This window comes from Gilbertella persicaria, assembly GCF_025201335.1.
Source record: "Gilbertella persicaria strain CBS 190.32 chromosome Unknown B0P05scaffold_14, whole genome shotgun sequence".
In the NCBI taxonomy this organism is placed as follows: domain Eukaryota; kingdom Fungi; phylum Mucoromycota; class Mucoromycetes; order Mucorales; family Choanephoraceae; genus Gilbertella; species Gilbertella persicaria.
In genome coordinates this window covers 137,823-155,235 of record NW_026251975.1, presented here as the reverse complement: position 1 = coordinate 155,235, position 17,413 = coordinate 137,823, and the positions used below count along the sequence as shown (strand labels likewise).

General features: G+C 37.7%; 7 protein-coding genes across 7 annotated transcripts; 2 read left to right on the top strand and 5 right to left on the bottom strand.

Moving 5' to 3' along the window:
• Positions 1-4: 4 nt before the first annotated feature.
• B0P05DRAFT_536681 (peptidase M76) lies at positions 5-802 on the bottom strand. Its single transcript, XM_051577606.1, has 5 exons — positions 746-802; positions 543-693; positions 460-494; positions 261-415; positions 5-217 (listed from the first exon to the last, which is right to left on the bottom strand). Exons 1-5 carry the CDS (start codon positions 775-777, stop codon positions 60-62), a joined length of 531 nt encoding a protein of 176 aa, XP_051436052.1. The 5' UTR covers positions 778-802; the 3' UTR covers positions 5-59.
• Positions 803-4,935, bottom strand: B0P05DRAFT_488835 (cytochrome P450). The gene is made up of 3 exons (XM_051575289.1): positions 4,552-4,935; positions 4,236-4,506; positions 803-4,187 (listed from the first exon to the last, which is right to left on the bottom strand). Exons 1-3 carry the CDS (start codon positions 4,869-4,871, stop codon positions 1,149-1,151), a joined length of 3,630 nt encoding a protein of 1,209 aa, XP_051436051.1. The 5' UTR covers positions 4,872-4,935; the 3' UTR covers positions 803-1,148.
• A 2,486-nt stretch (positions 4,936-7,421) lies between these two features.
• On the bottom strand, positions 7,422-8,511 carry B0P05DRAFT_536668 (uncharacterized protein). Its single transcript, XM_051577605.1, has 2 exons — positions 8,413-8,511; positions 7,422-8,359 (listed from the first exon to the last, which is right to left on the bottom strand). The coding sequence occupies exons 1-2, from the start codon at positions 8,471-8,473 to the stop codon at positions 7,449-7,451; spliced, it is 972 nt and encodes a 323-aa protein (XP_051436050.1). The 5' UTR covers positions 8,474-8,511; the 3' UTR covers positions 7,422-7,448.
• Positions 8,512-10,607: 2,096 nt separating this feature from the next.
• Positions 10,608-12,915, top strand: B0P05DRAFT_467669 (1,4-alpha-glucan-branching enzyme GBE1; the record flags this gene model as incomplete). The annotated part of the gene is made up of 5 exons (XM_051574391.1): positions 10,608-10,750; positions 10,795-10,961; positions 11,017-11,132; positions 11,175-11,361; positions 11,426-12,915. The coding sequence occupies 5 exons, from the start codon at positions 10,608-10,610 to the stop codon at positions 12,913-12,915; spliced, it is 2,103 nt and encodes a 700-aa protein (XP_051436049.1).
• Positions 12,916-12,981: 66 nt separating this feature from the next.
• Positions 12,982-14,145, bottom strand: B0P05DRAFT_570596 (RanGTP-binding protein-domain-containing protein; the record flags this gene model as incomplete). The annotated part of the gene is given in 4 exon segments (XM_051581322.1): positions 12,982-12,987; positions 13,007-13,834; positions 13,890-13,997; positions 14,050-14,145. The coding sequence occupies 4 exon segments, from the start codon at positions 14,143-14,145 to the stop codon at positions 12,982-12,984; spliced, it is 1,038 nt and encodes a 345-aa protein (XP_051436048.1).
• A 193-nt stretch (positions 14,146-14,338) lies between these two features.
• Positions 14,339-16,715, bottom strand: B0P05DRAFT_570595 (uncharacterized protein; the record flags this gene model as incomplete). The annotated part of the gene is made up of 7 exons (XM_051581321.1): positions 14,339-15,602; positions 15,648-15,778; positions 15,826-15,978; positions 16,029-16,226; positions 16,446-16,506; positions 16,568-16,623; positions 16,689-16,715. 7 exons carry the CDS (start codon positions 16,713-16,715, stop codon positions 14,339-14,341), a joined length of 1,890 nt encoding a protein of 629 aa, XP_051436047.1.
• On the top strand, positions 16,691-17,368 carry B0P05DRAFT_536654 (uncharacterized protein). Its single transcript, XM_051577604.1, has 2 exons — positions 16,691-16,778; positions 16,828-17,368. The coding sequence occupies exon 2, from the start codon at positions 16,938-16,940 to the stop codon at positions 17,322-17,324; it is 387 nt and encodes a 128-aa protein (XP_051436046.1). The 5' UTR covers positions 16,691-16,778; positions 16,828-16,937; the 3' UTR covers positions 17,325-17,368.
• The last annotated feature ends 45 nt before the right edge of the window (positions 17,369-17,413 follow it).

The following is a 17,413-nucleotide window of genomic DNA, read 5'->3' as shown; positions in this document are numbered from 1 at the left end:
CGAGAATTTTACCCCGCTTCAATCGCAAGTTGAAATAAATACGCGCGTGTGACTCTTGTTTATTTAAAAGGTGCTTCATCATGAACACAGTTCTCATAAACTTCATTGACTGAAGCTTTTGCTTTCTCTAACCCACAGTGAAGTTCAGTTGATCTAACAGCATCGTTCCAAATACATTCCTTCTTTTTTCTTTCGGGTGTCATATCAGCACATTGGCCTAACAAGAAGTGAGTTTGTTGACAGAGACTATGTTGGCTTACCTAATGCACTTGCTCTTATTTCTCCACATGCAACTAAATGACAAATACTCTTGAAATTGCCTTTTCTTAGTGAGTCGAAAGCATGTGTCAATTCATGTACCAGTGTGTCTTCTAAATCATCCCTGGAACGAATATAATCACAGCATAAAACGACTCTATACAGTGTTCGTCATGAAGCTGTCAATGCAATGTCTCTTACCTTTTATACCTTGCATCATAATACCCCATACGAGACTATCGAAACCATAAGATTCAAGTGTATTTTGGGTTGTCCCTAATTACCTCTTGATTTGTGCCTAAACAAGGTCTGCAAGTAATGCCTCTTCTTAGTGCATCCTTGTTGAGTGCCTGAATACCTTTTAATAAGACAGCTACTTTGGAAGAGCTCTTTAATATACGATCGAGTTCTGCAACACACTTTTCTTCAGAATAACTATCAAAAGAGTCAACAAAGAGACATAAAACTATTGACTTGACTGATTTACGGTGGCAATGGAGGAGGTTCATACAACCTCATTCTTATTGAATGAAGAAATAAAAAAAATAAGAAAATTTCCAAGTCTTTTTTTTGGCTTTGTTGAATATTGGCCTACTATCTTTTTTTAGGCCTAATGCCTATTGCCTTGGACTCTAACTCTGTATGAAATGCCTCTCTATTACTATTTCAAGACAATTGTCCTATATCTAACCGTTGTATAGCACACTGACAAGGCTTATCTACACGGAAATGATTCAGCTTATTTTAAATAACATATATTAAGGTATGTCAAGGTCTTTATGTAGCAGACAGCAATGACTTTCCATAAGAATAAAAAAAATTATGCAGATAAAGTTGATGTACATATTCATTTACAAGTGAATCTAAAAGTAAAAAAGAAAAAGGGAAATTTAACCCCAAACATCACACAAGTAACGCTTTTCATCTGTCAACTTGTCAATGAACTTATCAGCTTCTTCATCATCCGCCGCAATACCAAAGGAAATAGCCATGTTGCAGAAAGCACGGCAAACATCACGACTCATAGCACCACTACCACAGATATAGACAGCGGCAGGCTTCACATTAGGATCAGAAGGATAAATCAAGTTCCAGATACTTCCAGCTTGAGCAATAAGAGCATGTTGAACATATCGGATAGGTGATTGTTCCTTGTTTCTAGAGAAGGCAACATGAAGATAAGTGAGGACCTTTTCAGCAGCATATTGCTCAAGTTCGTCTTGATAGATGTAATCTTCATCTTTGTTACGACAACCAAAGAACAAGACAGTCTCGCCGACATTTTCACCAGCGTCAATTTGAGCCTTGCGTTCTTGAAGGAAACCACGGAAAGGAGAGAAACCAGTACCAGCAGAAATCATGATCAAGGGCACGCTAGGATCAGCAGGCATGCTAAAGGTGCTCTTGGAAGATTTCAAAGAAGCACGAAGCAAAGTGCCATCATTGCCACGCTTCAAGAAGGAAGAAGCTAAACCCTTATAATGTTTGTCGTTCACAACATCGTCGACAACACCGACAGTTAAGTGAGCAGAGCGAGGATAAGCCAAAGGAGAAGAGGCAATAGAGTAACGTCGAGGCTGAATGACAGGCACACTAGCCAAGAATTGCCCAATGTCCAAGCGGTTGACTTGAGGGTAGGCAAGTTGTAAGTCCAAGAGGGTACGGTGCTTTTTGACAAAGGCAGGGTATTGATCTTGGTGAGCAGTATCAGGCATAAGCAAAGTTTCAAAAGTAGCAGCAGTTTCAGGAGCAACCTTCTTCAATTGAGTAGCAAAACAACCAAGAACAGCGCGGGAAGGTACAGAAGTAACATCTGCATAGTAAGTAAGCATGTTGCGGACAGTACAAGGACCCTTAATGTTTTTAGCTAAAGAACGAGGTGAGACGCCAGAGAGTGTTTCTTGATCAATTTCAAAAACTGAATCCAAAATCCAACCAAAGTTCAAAGCAATAGCTTCTACAGTAGTGCTATCGTTTTCGGGCATTACTTCCAAGTGGTCACCAGCGTTATAGAGACGATCATGATCACCTACAGGAGTCAATTGAGAGATATCAATTTCAACATGTCTTGTGCTTCTTGGAGAGTTTTCCTTTTGAAGTTCGCGGTTAGTGTGCATAACAGCCTTGGGTTCACCATAGTTGTTCTTGGCAGCGCTTTCCCAAGCTTCCTTGTTAGTAGGCTCAATGAACTTGATGTTCACAACACTTTCTTGAGTAGCTTTCGTGGAAGCAGCAGTAGGGACAACAGGCTTAGACTCAGAAGCAGCGATACCATAGCTGTCTAAAGTGTGGGTCCAGAAATGAGCACACCATTCGGTGAATTGAGCATCCATATCATCATTAGCATCACCTTCACCATTACTAAAGAAGCGTTCAGCACCGAGTTCTTCCAAATGATTAGTGACCTTGATGGGGAAGTGTTGGTATGTACGCCAGTTCTTGTTACCAAGACCAAAGACTGCAAAAGAGAGACCATTCAAGAGAGTTTCATGACCGTCTTCCTTGGTCTTGTTTTCAATCCATTGATCGAACTTTTCGGCACTATCAGGTGGTTGACCGTTGTAAGTGGCTGTACAGATCACAACAAGCTCCTTGTCCAAACGCTTGCTCTTGTCGTCAGAAACAAATTTGCCTTCTTGAAGTACCTTCCATTTATCCATATCGCAGAGAGTAACCTTGCTAAATCCAAAGCTCTTGGCTTGATTGGCTAATTGATTGGCATAGTCTTGAGCAGTACCGGTTTGCGTACCAAACAAGAATGTGATAGGAGGCAATTCCACATTGGCACGTGAAGCAGCAACCACAGGCATGCTAGGGGCAGTGGACTTGTTTCCAGTGGCATCAGCGGCCTTCTTTGCTTCGGTAGCTTCATCACTAGGTTGAGGGAAATTGGTACGAGGATGTACAGTCATAAAGAGATCAGCAGGCTTTGTAGTAGCCATCTTAGGATCATATTGAATAGGAGGACCGTCATAACGGAATTCAAATCGATTTAAGAGCATGGCCAAAACTGTCTTGGCTTCTTGCAAAGCAAAGGCCATACCAATACAACCACGAGGACCAGTACTGAAAGGCAACCAAGCGAAACGAGAACGCTTCTGTTCTTCTTCAGGAGTCCAACGATCAGGATCAAAGCGGTTGTGATCAGGGTAGACCTTTTCATTATGATGAAGAGAATAGACTTGTATAGAACAAGCTGTACCAGCCTTGATTCTGTAACCACCGGGCACAATACAATCCTCCTTACAGTACTTACCAAGAACACGGACTGGTGGGTACATACGGAGAACTTCCTTGAGGACTTGATAAGTATACTTCATGTTGCTCACTTGCTTATCCGTGGGAAGTACATTGTGAGTGATATGATTATCAGCGATTTCTTGAAGAACCTTGGCTTGAATATCAGGGTTTCGGGAGAGTTCATAGAGTGTCCAGGCAAGCGTATTGGCTGTAGTGTCATGACCAGCAATTAAAAAAGTAACCACTTGATCTCTGATGTTTTCATCTGTCAAACCCAAGCCATGTTCGTCACGAGCATTCAACATATAACCCAACAAATCCTTTTCCATATCTTTTGCATCAGGGCTGTTCTTTCTTTCTGCGATAACACCATCCACAATGTCGTGCATCAACTTGATAGATCGATCAAACTTGCGGTTGGCTTCAATAGGAAGTGATTTGATGAATTGTGCTTGTTGAATACGTTGAATAGACTGTTTCAGACAGTAACCCATTGCCTCAATAAAAGCATTAGGTGGCTGGTCGCGAGATGTAAGCAAGTTGAAATCATACCCAAAACCAATACGGCCAATCGTTTCAAAAGTAAGGTTGGTAGTCCATTCAATGATTTCGACAGGTTCGTTAGGTTGGAATTGTTCAAGGATCTTGATGGTTTGTTGAGTGATTAGACCCATTTCGTTTTGATAGACCTGGATTGTTGCTCAGTATGTTTGTTGTTTTATGGATCCATTGCTTACCTTAATAGCACGAGGACTAAATGCGGGCATTAAAAGCTTGTGGGCGAGCTTCCAGTCCATTTCATCAGTATCTGTGGTGAAAAGACCTTGACGACCAAAAGCCTTGATTTCGTTGAGACCTGTGGCGCCGACTTTTTTGGTGAAATATTCAGATTCTTTGGCAAAGAGCTCGGCATACACGGGGTCATTTGTACCAATGATGTTTCTGCCCAATAAATCAACTTGAACAAGAGGACCGTGCTTTTCAAATTGACGAACCCAACCTTCAGTACTATGCAGTCGTTAATGTCTTGAGACAAGAAATATTATCACTTACATGTTGGGAAGCATTTCATAAAGACTGCCGACAAAGGGGAGACGAGAGGGACCGGGAATAATGTCCTTGATGTGTTGTTTCATATCAACATAAACGACTTGTTGATTTCTGACAGCGTCAATACCATCTAACAGTTCACCTTTGCTATTTAATAACTGAATATCAGCAATGCCACCAGCAATACTAAGTTTCTCAGCAATCAAGCCGCGAACAGTATCCAAGTTGGCACCGTTACCGAAACGAATGATGCGACCATCTTGTTCAACGTCTGCTGTACCCTTGAATACAACAATTAAGGAAGTTGTGTTATCTGTAGACATGATATTTTGTATGATAATGTAAAGTTTTAATGTAATAAACACTTGTAAAAAAAGGTCAGGAAATGAAAAAGGCAATCTATTTATATTAAAAAAGTTAATCAAGCATTAGTCTTACTAAAGAAAATCTCGGGAAAACCTAGGAGAAATAGTTCTGCCTCAATAATATGAGTCTGAAAATGTAAACACCAATTTCCTAAAATGGACAAAAAATGATGCTGGCCGTCATTTCCTGGCTTGCACTTGACCTCCCAATTAAGAAAAAAAAGAAAGGGAAGCCACAAGGAAAATACATATCTCTGATGTTGCTAAATTTGTTTCAATATAATTTAACAGAGTCTCTTCCTTATATTGATCTTGCATATTTTATTCTAGAAAGAGTCTATCTATCTAATTGTTCTCTCTTCTTTTTTTAGATCTGCCAGAAATATAGATTTGTCATAAAATATAGCAAAGTCCGCTCCGCATGGTCTATTGCTAGGATTATTTATGTGGTCCCAAGGCTAAAATATATGCTTACATGTTAAATCGCGGAATCAGGATGATGTAAGATTTTCCGTTCCATGATTCCCTTTCTTGAACGGATGATTAGATAGGATACATGTATCTTATATTGCAATAAAATAATAGTCAGCAAAAACAGCTATATACAATTGTTGGTTTAAATCAAATTTACATGCTTTACTTTTTAAATAGCAAATCAAGCAACATAGTTTAAACATGCTAGTAATCAATCATGGGTATCCGTTAGCTATTAACCAATAATGTGTCTTGATTTCCCGGCCCTGAAAGATCTGACTTGTGTTCTAAACTGTATCTCGGACAGAATGAGGTTATATTCAGCCTTTCTGACATTTCCTGTTCTGCAATATCGTTTACTTCTTTTCATCCTGTGACTTTCTTTCTCTCCAAAGCCAGTGCTTATGATTTCTATGGCAGCCTTTTATACCTCTTTAACGTAACTATGATCTTCTCTAGTTTTCTTTCTCACTCATCCATATAACCCCATTTCGGACAATAAACTAGCAATTTGTCACCACATTGTTCACTCATGTCACAGAGACGCCAGACAAACAAACGCTTCGGCAGTGAAATAGATAACGATGCATACACATCTTCTTCTTTACTTGGGCGAATGAAGGTATTGTAAAGCTTGTTTATACACGCACAGAGACGCTAAGTGCATTCAGGTCATGTTTGCTGACATCCATAATACTTTTAGAGTTGATTTGGACAAAAAAAGGCGATATGGAAAGATTTTGGTTAAAATGGCCTTTTGACCAAAGGGTGGTATTCACGAAAATATTCATTCTGGAAACTTTCAATCTTCTTTTTGACATTACAAGACGAAAAACGGAGCTATTGACAAGCTCAAACACTCAAAATGTATCAATGTGCTTGCTAAACAGTTGTACTATAAAAATGGTATGCAAGGAGCAAAAAAACCTCATAGACATTTTCGCCTGTTTGCTCAATATTTTAGTAGCAGATCTGTTGCTTTCTTTACATCAATACACTCGAGTAACAAACACCTACAGCATTTGTTAATGCACCAATGCTAAATAACTGCGTCTTCATGTAGTTCTCAGCAAAGGCCGGATTTCTGATGCGGCCGGATGAAGAACCGGAGTTGTTCCTTTTTCAATCTTCGCGCCAAAGCCATCCTGTATGTCCTACGTTCATTCGCCCCATATTTTCATTATCAATCGACCCTATTTTCGCTTTTGTATATTCCTTGGCACTCTAGATAGCATAAGATAGTTTAGGAAGATCCATTGCTAGAACTTTTTATATGACATCAAGGGCAAAAACGTTCAAATCACAGCTAAAAGGAGCCAATCTCTAATTGAGCATTACTCGACACTACATTACCAAAACATCCCGTTTTTCTATTTAAAACATGCTCTTTTGAGTCAAGGAATCGAATGGTACCATTGGTATGGCTTCTAGGGGAAATTCATTTTTTGAGAATTTTTGGAATGACCCAATGTAGGCCTGATCCAACCGAAATGAGGAGAGATTATTTCTAGATAATTCTAGCAAAAAGAAGGCGACTTTACTAAGACAAAAAAAAGACGAGTTGATTTGAGCATCCAAAGTTTATTTCATACTGTGATCAGTGCAAAAGATGTCCTTTTTAGTAGATATTGACTAGTAAATAGTTACTTATTCTCACACCATTAGATGTGCACAATGTAAGTAAGTAAGATGTACTATAATGCATGACACTCTTGAGGTTAAAAAGAGTAACTTTGAGCACAACTAACGATAAATGCCTTGTACAGTCGACGAAAAAAGGTTGGCCCAATAAAATGTCATTCAATCCTAAAAAAAGTAACCAATTTCTATTAATACCATGACTAGAATGACTTTCTTGAGTCATTATCGATAGTGAAAGATTTATAAAAGCTGAAAAGATACGTATAAACACTAAAGGGTTCGGTTGATGCACTTCCAAAGACACCGTTAACAACAATATTGTCTATTTAAGATCTAACGCACTTTACAAAAGTTTGTGATTGATGAGAGGTTATGGGGACGACAAAAATAAGAATGATAGCAAAAACAAATATTTTTTATTCATTTTTTGGCACGAAAGTAGGCTGCTTTTGCGCTATCCATCTTGGTGTACTTTTTGAATAGTCCTTTTTCTTTTGCAAGTTCAAAGCACTTTTTCCAGTCCATATCTTTACCTTTTTCTTTGCGGTAAGAGTCAACAAATTGCCAGTCAGGATTTATTTTCTGAACACGGACAACTGAACTAGCAGTAGGTTCGTTTGCCACATCAGGAGAATAAGGGCCGAGCTTGTGTTTCTTTTTGAAATCATTTATAAATTTAATACCGCTATCAAGGCAATCGATAGTACGTTTGCGAGCGGCTTCATCAGAAACATCTTCAGCTAATAACCTCTTAGCCATAGCTAATTGGTTATACGATTCATTGCAAACTTCTTCCAAAGCATCATCTTTGTCTTTATCAGCATCGAGTTCACCTTCAAATATACGCTTTGCAATACTGTAAAGAAGTTGAACAGTAGCATCATCATGTCTTTTGATATGAAGCAAAGAAGTCTTTTGTTCAACAAAGAAATGTGCAAGAGCAACAACTGGTTCCAAAGGAGTTTCATCTTCGAAGTTCAGGATTGATTCTTTGTTAATCAAAAGACAAGACTTAGCCCAACCATGTGAAGGCAATTCCTTCATAAAAGATATGCGATCAGAAACAGAACTCATTTCAAGAAGTTCATTGGAAGTATAGTGAACACAGATAGCTATCACGATTGGTGACACGGAGTATTGCTCCCAAACTGATAAAGAATACTTCATGAGTCTTCTATAGAATTTCATGTTTGCGGTGTGTTGTACTTCGATCAAGATTGGAGGAAAATCCTTAAGCTCTTTTTTCTGGATCGGGCAGTAAAGAACATCTGACTTCGTATAGTTTGGCCATTCTGTTGGTTTGGTAATATACTTGTCTCTTGCAGCTTCGCCTAAATAAGTTGATAGTAGTTAATGATTATTCAATTTCCACGGTTATACTTACCAACAACTTTTGTAACAATGATGTTTATTACGTGATCGTCATCTAGAATCCATTTGCTCATTAGGTCAGTGCCAGGGGAATATTTCTTAGATAAAGTAAAAGACCAAAGATTTTCTGAGTCAGGTAACATGGGGAGGTAACAGTTTGAGGTAACAATACAAGGTAAAAGAGGTAACAGAATTCGTTACCTCACAATAGCCCAGCGGTAACAAGGTCCGTTACCTCATAATAACTCAGCGGTAACAAAATTCGTGACATCATAATAGTCCAGCGGTAACAAAATCCGTTACCTCATAATAACTCAGCGGTAACACAAAAGAGATAACATAATATGTTACCTCTTACTAGCCGCTTATACTCGTCCTTCGGGAGAATTTGTTTTCTTTACGAAGGTAGAAGAAAAATTAAAGACCGTCTTTCAGCTTCGAACAAATGTTTGAAAACGGAAAGAGTGATATATATTCTATGATCATTTATACGCTGAGGCAACTTCTGCTCGTGATTGAAAGACTTTTTTCAAATCTGGCTCCTTGAGCTCCTTATGATATTTCAAATAGACTGCGAGCCAACTAAGAAATGCAGAAATCTATTTGAGAATTATATAGAAAAAAAAGTGAAAGACAAAGGTTTTTCAAGTGAAATTTGTTCAGGAAATTGAGAGAACAACTCTGCATTCGCTTTCTTGTATATACATAAACATTTTTTCCTTGATATTTTTATTTCTTTTTACTTTTTTCTTGCCCAGGAAAAAGTGCCTCCCAAAAACCCTCAATACCACTTTTCTTAAATCGAGGCAATCCAATGCCAACATAATTTTAACTACGGCCTGGCGACATGGCTTGAATGATTTTTGTGCTAGATTGGCTTTGTCTAAATATATAAGTCTTGGATGTTGAGATTTAGCGTTGTGCTCATAAAGTCAAATTGTCAATTGTATAAGTGGCGTTAGCACTGGCACTATTTAGCATTTCCATCAATACTTGAGTAGATTTATTTGAGGTATTCCAAACATGAGATGGCTGTTGAAGTTGAGTCTCTCAATAGTGCAAAAAACTATATTTCCTAACTTTCATGGTTGCTGTAAATTCAACTTGAGAAGATCATTAGGAATATTTTATAAATAAGCTTCATTTCACATAAATACGATTCGGTAAAATAACGTGTTTTCAAGTTAAAAACGAAATAGTTAATACATTAAAAAGTATATAAAGTAATCCTCAAGTTGAATTCATCTCGCTGGTTGTTTCAAAACCACATTAAGTTATCTAATGCCACCAAAACCTCCAAAGTTAAAAGTAAATTGTTACACATCATCTTTCCTTTTTCTCACAAACCTTTATTGAAACACAATCTTAAACTTTTTCTACACTTCAATCCCTTCATTCTTTGTAAGCCATCGTGTCTAATAGAACAACCACGATTAGTTTTTTTTTCACTGATCCAAAGCCATAATTTAATCCACCATCTTCCACTCTCGAGGCTTTTTGGAGTCCGACACTTTGAACGAATCATAAACAAGTAACTCATGAGTGTGCCTTACAATAGCTACAATCTTTGTTTCGGTAGTATTTGAAGTACTCTTTGTTTTTTTCTTGGTACACATTTGTAGAACTATTTCAGCACTAATTTGATTGTATCCATAATAATTAAAGACGATTTTCCGTAGATATTCCAAAATTCAACAAAAAGAAGCTGATCTAAATTAGCCCACCCACTGTCGAATTCCCTAAAAGATTAGATCAAACCCGATATAAATTATCGGGATATGGACAATTACCATTGGAGAACCAGAAGAAATCTCAAAGTAACCTTCTAAGGGTATACAAACTTTATACTCTGAAATAGACTTAAAAAAAACAAATGGTTGGGGTTAGTTTCTAAAAACAATCTTACCGAAAAAAAAATAAACATTGTTTGGTCCCTACAAAAAAAAACAAACTTGATTTGATTACAACGTGTTATGGTTGACAAGACATCTATATTCTTCGAACAAGTTCACTGAGATTTAACTGATTTGAAGATCCCTATCTGGTTTTTTTTCCCGTTTGTTATGCAACAATATACACTGAGTCCAAACTTTTTTTTGTTCCAAAACAAAAAGCAAGTGGCTCGAGCCTTTTTTTTTGTAGGTCTCTATATAAAGCGAGTTGGTTTGTCTCTTTTTTTTTTCTTCCTGCTTTCCCATTTTTATCATTATGACTCAAACACTTGGCAAGACACCACCTACATTTAAAAAAGAAATTTCACCTGGACGTGTGCTTACAATGACAGCCGATGGTACAGGTCTCTCGGTTCTGGATCCTTGGTTGTCTCCCTTTAACGATGCTTTAAGAGAAAGGTATGTCTGTGGCAAAAAGAAACGCGTTTTAAACAACACGATAGATATGCTACATTCCAAAAGTATGACGAACAAATCAAGAACACATTAGGCTATGAAGAATTCACAAAGGGTTATGAATATTTTGGTTTCCATGTCCAACTTGATAATAGTATTATCTATCGAGAATGGGCACCTAATGCAGTTACTGCTAGTTTGGTTGGTGATTTCAGTAAGTGCTGGGAAAAGAGGGACAGGTGGGAAAGCGGGTATTAAACTTGTAATAGACAACTGGGACGTAAATGCCAATGTCATGACGCGTAACCAATTTGGTGTGTTTGAAATTGTTGTTGAACCTACAAAAGACAAAAAGGTGGCCATTCCTCATGGAAGCAAAGTGAAGGTAAGTAACTTGATTTATTGTATGATAATTAAAAACAACAAGATTACCATGACTTTGCCACATACTGGGGAACGTATCTATCGCTTGCCTGCCTGGATCAATTATGTAACACAGGACCTGAATGTTAGTGCTACCTATGATGCTATCTTTTGGAATCCTTCCAAGAAATACACCTTCAAGAATCCTCGTCCTAAGAGACCCAAATCAATTCGTGTTTATGAAGCGCATGGTAAAACAGAAAAAAAAAATTGTGTTACTTGTCCACAGACATTAACTTGACCTTATCTCTGTAGTTGGTATCTCATCTCCCGAGCCTCGTTGTGCAACTTATAAAGAATTTACCAAAAATGTGTTGCCTCGTATTGCTTATGACGGATACAATACAATCCAACTTATGGCTGTTATGGAACATGCTTACTATGCTTCTTTTGGCTACCAAGTGACTTCTTTCTTTGCTCCTTCCAGTCGTTATGGTACACCCGAAGACTTGAAAGAATTGATTGATACAGCACACGGATTGGGCATCACTGTATTGCTGGATGTTGTTCACTCTCATGCATGCAAGAATGTCGCTGATGGTTTAAATATGTTTGATGGGTCAGATCACTGTTATTTCCATGAAGGAGGTAAAGGTCGCCATGACCTTTGGGACTCTCGTTTGTTCAACTATGGTCACTATGAAGTAATGCGTTTCTTGATGTCTAATTTGAGATACTGGATGGATGTCTTTATGTTTGACGGTTTCCGTTTTGATGGTGTTACTTCTATGTTGTATAAGCATCATGGTATTGGTTATGGCTTCTCTGGCGATTATCATGAATACTTTGGCGATAATGTTGACGATGAAGGTGTTATGTATATTCAACTTGCCAACCATTATTTACACGAGAAATACTCAGAAGTAATTACCATTGCTGAAGATGTCTCTGGTATGCCTGGTTCATGTCGCCCCGTGCATGAAGGAGGTTTAGGCTTTGACTACAGACTTTCAATGGCTATTCCTGATATGTGGATTAAAATGCTTAAAGAAGAATCAGACGATGATTGGAAGATGGGCCATATCGTTCATATCTTGACTAACCGTCGTTACCTCGAAAATACCATTGCTTACTGTGAGTCACATGATCAAGCACTTGTAGGTGACAAGACGTTAGCTTTCTGGCTTATGGACAAGGAAATGTACACCAACATGAGTGACTTAACACCTCTTACACCTATTATTGACCGTGGTATGTCCTTGCACAAAATGATTCGTATGATCACACATGCCCTTGGTGGTGAAGGCTATCTTAACTTTGAAGGTAATGAATTTGGTCACCCTGAATGGCTTGATTTCCCCCGTGCTGGTAATGACTCTAGTTTCCAATATGCCCGACGTCAATGGAATGTTCTTGATGATCACTTGCTTCGTTACAAGTATTTGAATGAATGGGATCGTAGTATGCAGTTTGCAGAAGAGAAATATGGCTGGTTACATAGTCCTCAAGCTTATGTGTCTAGAAAGAATGAAGGTGACAAAATCATTGTGTTTGAGCGTGGTGGTATCTTGTTTGTCTTCAATTTCCATCCTACACAATCCTTTGCTGACTACCGTATTGGTGTTGAAGTTGCTGGTAAATACAAGATCGTTTTGAATTCAGACGATAAGCAATATTTGGGCCATGGAAGAGTTGATAACAGTACTGAATTCTTTACTACACCTGGAGATTGGGACAATAGACCCAACTGGATTCAAGTCTATATTCCTAATCGTACTTGTTTGCTTTTAGCTCCCATTCAATAAACACTATTTATTTCATATACAATGTAATCAAATCATCTGAAGCCTCAAGATGGCTCATTTCTTCTGTTATTTCTAACAAAGTTAATTTGACCACACTTTCAAGTAAAAGTAAGTTTTGTGGTTGCTTATTATCAATAACAGGATCAGACGTCTTTTTGTCTTGATCATCACTACTGTCTGTACTTTCTTCATCACTATCATCATCTATTGTTTGGCCATTTGTCCATAATTCAATGGCATACCAATCATATTCTTGTAATTCTTCCTTGTTGATCTCTGGTCGTGCATCTTTAATCTCGACCATAGACTCATTTTCTTTGGCTTGTTTGGCTACTTTGACCACAAGCACTGGTGACTTGGCATCTTCAATATTCAGCAATTCTCCACTCTGTGTGTAATACATGCGCTTGATTTTACCAATATCAATGTTGAGTTTTTGAGCGTCTGATCCTTCTTCATGATACAGGCCATCATGTACATCCTCCACTAAAGCCAATTCATAAGTATACTCCTTATGCTTATTGATCTTGAGTTCTGCTTTATGGAATTCTTCTTTCCAGCTAAATGCTTCTGCTGCTGCTGCTCGCTGATTGGCAGCAAACAAAGAATACAGTCGGATCTTGAGAGAATAGCTTGAAGGATCAGTCACAATGCGTGAAGCTTGAATCAATTTAGAAGGCGATAAATTAGTTTGACCTGTTCTGTTTTCGATGCTACGTAAAGACAGATGTAAAGAAGGAATAGCATCATCCACACTTTCTAACAGACGTCGAAGTTGGAACTTGACTTGATCTGGATCTGTCATGTTTTGCTTGGCAAACAGTTCCATCTCCGTTTTCAGGTCATTGCACATTTCCAAAGCTGGTTCAAGATCGGTGTTGCCATCAGCTACACTTCTTGCAATAATATCAATAGTAGGCTAGTTTTTTTTTCTGGTAAACATAGACATGAATCACTGGTCCTTTTTTTTTTACCTTTAAGTTTTTTATCTTTAGGTCAAGTTGACGTTGCAGAACACGTATTTCCTTTGAGTCAGGTTTGTTTTTTGGGAGTTGTGTTGTAATATAGGAAGTAACATTACGCTGTATTTTATATGCTTAAGAATAAAAGCGAGTGCCTGAAAGACATACTTACGATAGCAGCATTAGTGGCATGGCTCAATGCTATTCTAGACACTGTTGTTACTGTAGTTAGAGCGAGTTTACCAAACAAGTTTTCTATGCTCGACATATTGAAAGAGACAAAGTAGAGAAAAAAAAACGTCATTATGTGTTGATGATATTTTGGGATTTTTAGTCCACTTTTGGAAAATCAAAATTAATGCAAACACTAGTGAAATAGACCAAGTTCATGGCTATTATTGAACCAAGCTAGAAGCTATATTTATGATAGCAAACTATTTATTATTGTTGTCAGCAAATAATCACTGTCCATAATATGGGTGTGTACTTTGAAGAGGATGTTGTTGTTGTTGTTGTTGAGGGTTAAGAAGAATATCCAAAGGATTGTTTAGTTGTTGATGCATTGGAGGCGTAGCAAGAGGTGGATGTTCTTGAGATCCTCCTTGCAAGACACTCAACAATGAGTTTCGACGCATATTATCTGTAGTCAAAAATGCAGGATTTTGTTGTTGCTGTTGTTGCTGTTGCTGTTGTTGCTGTTGTTGCTGTTGTTGTTGTTGTTGTTGTTGTTGTTGTTGTTTGAGTAGTTCTTCAACAAAGGAAGCACGATGAACATGTGTTGGTTGTTCTTGCTGAGGGTTTGTAGCTCTTTGAAGTAACTTCAAAAGATCTGGCTGATTTTTAAATTGCTTTGACTCTTGCTCAGCAGGCGTATCTTTCGTAAACATATGAAGAATACTCATTTGTTTAAGTGGGGGATTTTCCTCTTCCTGCTCAGGCTCCTTTTGTTGTTTGGGTTCCTTTTGCTGTTTAGGTTCTCTCTTTTCAGACTGTTTCAATATCTGTAAAAGATTGGGTTGCTCTTGCTCAGCAGTCGTATCTTTCGTAAACATAAGAATACTCATTTGTTTAAGTGGGGTTTCTTCCTTTTGTTGTTTGGGCTCCTTTCGTTGTTTGGGCTCCTTTTGCTGTTTAGGTTCTCTCTTTTCAGACTGTTTCAATATCTGTAAAAGATTGGGTTGTTCTTGCTCTTGCTTTTGGTTTTGGTTTTTTTGTTCTGATTGTTTCAACATCTGTATAAGATCTGGCTGTTCTTGTTTATCCTTTTCTTTTTGCTGCTTTGGACTTTTTCGTTCTGCTTGCTTCAACATTTGCAAAAGATCTGGCTGTTGCTGCTGCTGCTGCTGCTGCTGCTGCTGCTGCTGCTGCTGTTGTTGTTGTTGTTGTTGTTGTTGTTGCTTTTGCTTAGTGGCCTTTGGTTTAGGAGAACGATGTTGTTTTGGTGAATTTGACTGCTGTGTAGACAAAGAAGGATGAAGTAATTGTTGAAGCATATTGCCATTGACTTGAGGAGGCTGATGATCTGGATGAGGTTGAGATACAGCAGGAGAAGCAGCAAATCCAGAAGATTCAGAAACACCTAAAAGTGACTTTAGTGCGTCGGAGGATTCAGTTGGCTTTTGAGGTATATTTTGTTGTTGTTGTTTTGGTGTTCGAGGTGAAGCATTGGACTTTTTGTCTTTTTTCAAAGCCTTTTTACGCTGATTAACAAATTGCTTTAGTTTACTAAAGAATCATGTTACTTTTTATGATTTGTATAATATTTCTTACGCTATGAATGGAACAACCATATAAAAACGATGAGGTCCTGATTTAAAGTAACTGTAATTGGCACTGTTCACTGACTTAGACTCATGTGTTTTATAAGTAGGTAAATCCTCCAATTTAATCCAAGAGATTTGCTATCCAAATAAATAAATACGTTGCATAGAACCCATGAGTTGCTTACACTGATCTCTTTTCTCGTTCTAGGGACAAATTCAGTATCTTCAGAAACGCCTTGAATGACATACAATCGAATACGTTGTTCTCGTATTGTACGTTCAATATAATCCGCCTTCTTCAAAAGTGGACCAATATCAAACCCTGTTTCTTCCAGCACCTTGTATCAAAAGTCAGAAAAGAAACTAGCATTACGCAAGTCTAGTTTACCTCTCTCACAGCACAACAATCATATTCTTCATCTTGATTTATCTTTCCCTTTGGAAATCCCCAACCAGACTTCGAACTCCAACCTTTGACCAATAAACACTTGTCAAGTGTCGTATTCAGAATAATAGCACCACAAACAGGAATACGAAAACGGTACTGCATAAAGTCTGCATACGCGCGTTCATGTTCGTGAGCCCACTGGTGCAATAAAGGACAGTGCCTGAATAGTAAAAAAAAAAAAGGAGTTAAGGATAAACAAGTGTTAGAGAGATGAGGTTAGTATGAGCAAATATACATATATATATATATATATTTGAAAAGGATATTTCTTGCGGAAAAAGTTTTGAGCTGAAACGAAGGAAGCTCTGGTTTTAATTCTCTAATAAAGTCTTCATAAAACCAATGTGCTTGTTCTACTTGAAAGCAAATACGCTCGACAGAAGCAAGTTCTGCTTCGGGAACGTTAATAATAAACCGACTAAAATAATAAAAAAAAAAAATATGAGATAAAATACTTGAGATGAAGATGTCATATTCACCTCGATAGATCATCCAAGATCTCTTCAAAAGTAGCATTAGCAAATACTGCGCTAGACTGCATAATAGTAAAAGATAAAAAAGAAAACAATATAAAGAAAAGCGCGAATTTTGCTTGCTTACGTCTTCAATTTCGGGTATTGAAAGCATGGACAGTATCTTGAGAAAACTCAATGCCAATCATTTATGCAATATAAGGAACAATCAAAGCAGGTCAATATATGCAACTTTATAGCAGTACTTATTTATTCTGTCTCAATAGAGAAAATAATGTTTTCTTATTTTATACAAGGCAAATGATGCAATTCATTTCTTAACAATGAAAACAATAAACATATATAAAGACAAAGTTCTCTTTTATTCCCTTCTAACATGATCTTATTCATTAGGATTAGTATAGCTCTAGTTGTGCCTTTGTCCATTCATGCTCTCACACTATTTACAAAAGAAACAGTCAAGCTCAAACCTACTATTAGGGTAATGGTACTCGTTGAAGGTGTCAGGAAATATGGTCCTGTTTTACTAGAATGTGATCCTAATGGAACAGGTTTCCCTAACGCAGATCAGGCTTGTGCCAAACTACAATCGATAGACGGTATACTAGATAGTCTAGAACCAAACCCTGCTGAATGCCCAGATATTAAGAAGGAAGTCACTGTTACTCTAGATGGAAACTATGGAGGTTCTTTTCTCGTATATAGAAGAGTCTTTAAGAACGAAATATGTGCTCGCTCTACGCTTGGTCCTCTTTATCCTTGAACAAAAGCAAGCATTGTGAAATGGATGCTATCAATTAATACAGCAAGTCCTAATTTGGTCTTAACATAATGATTAAATTTAAAGTTTTG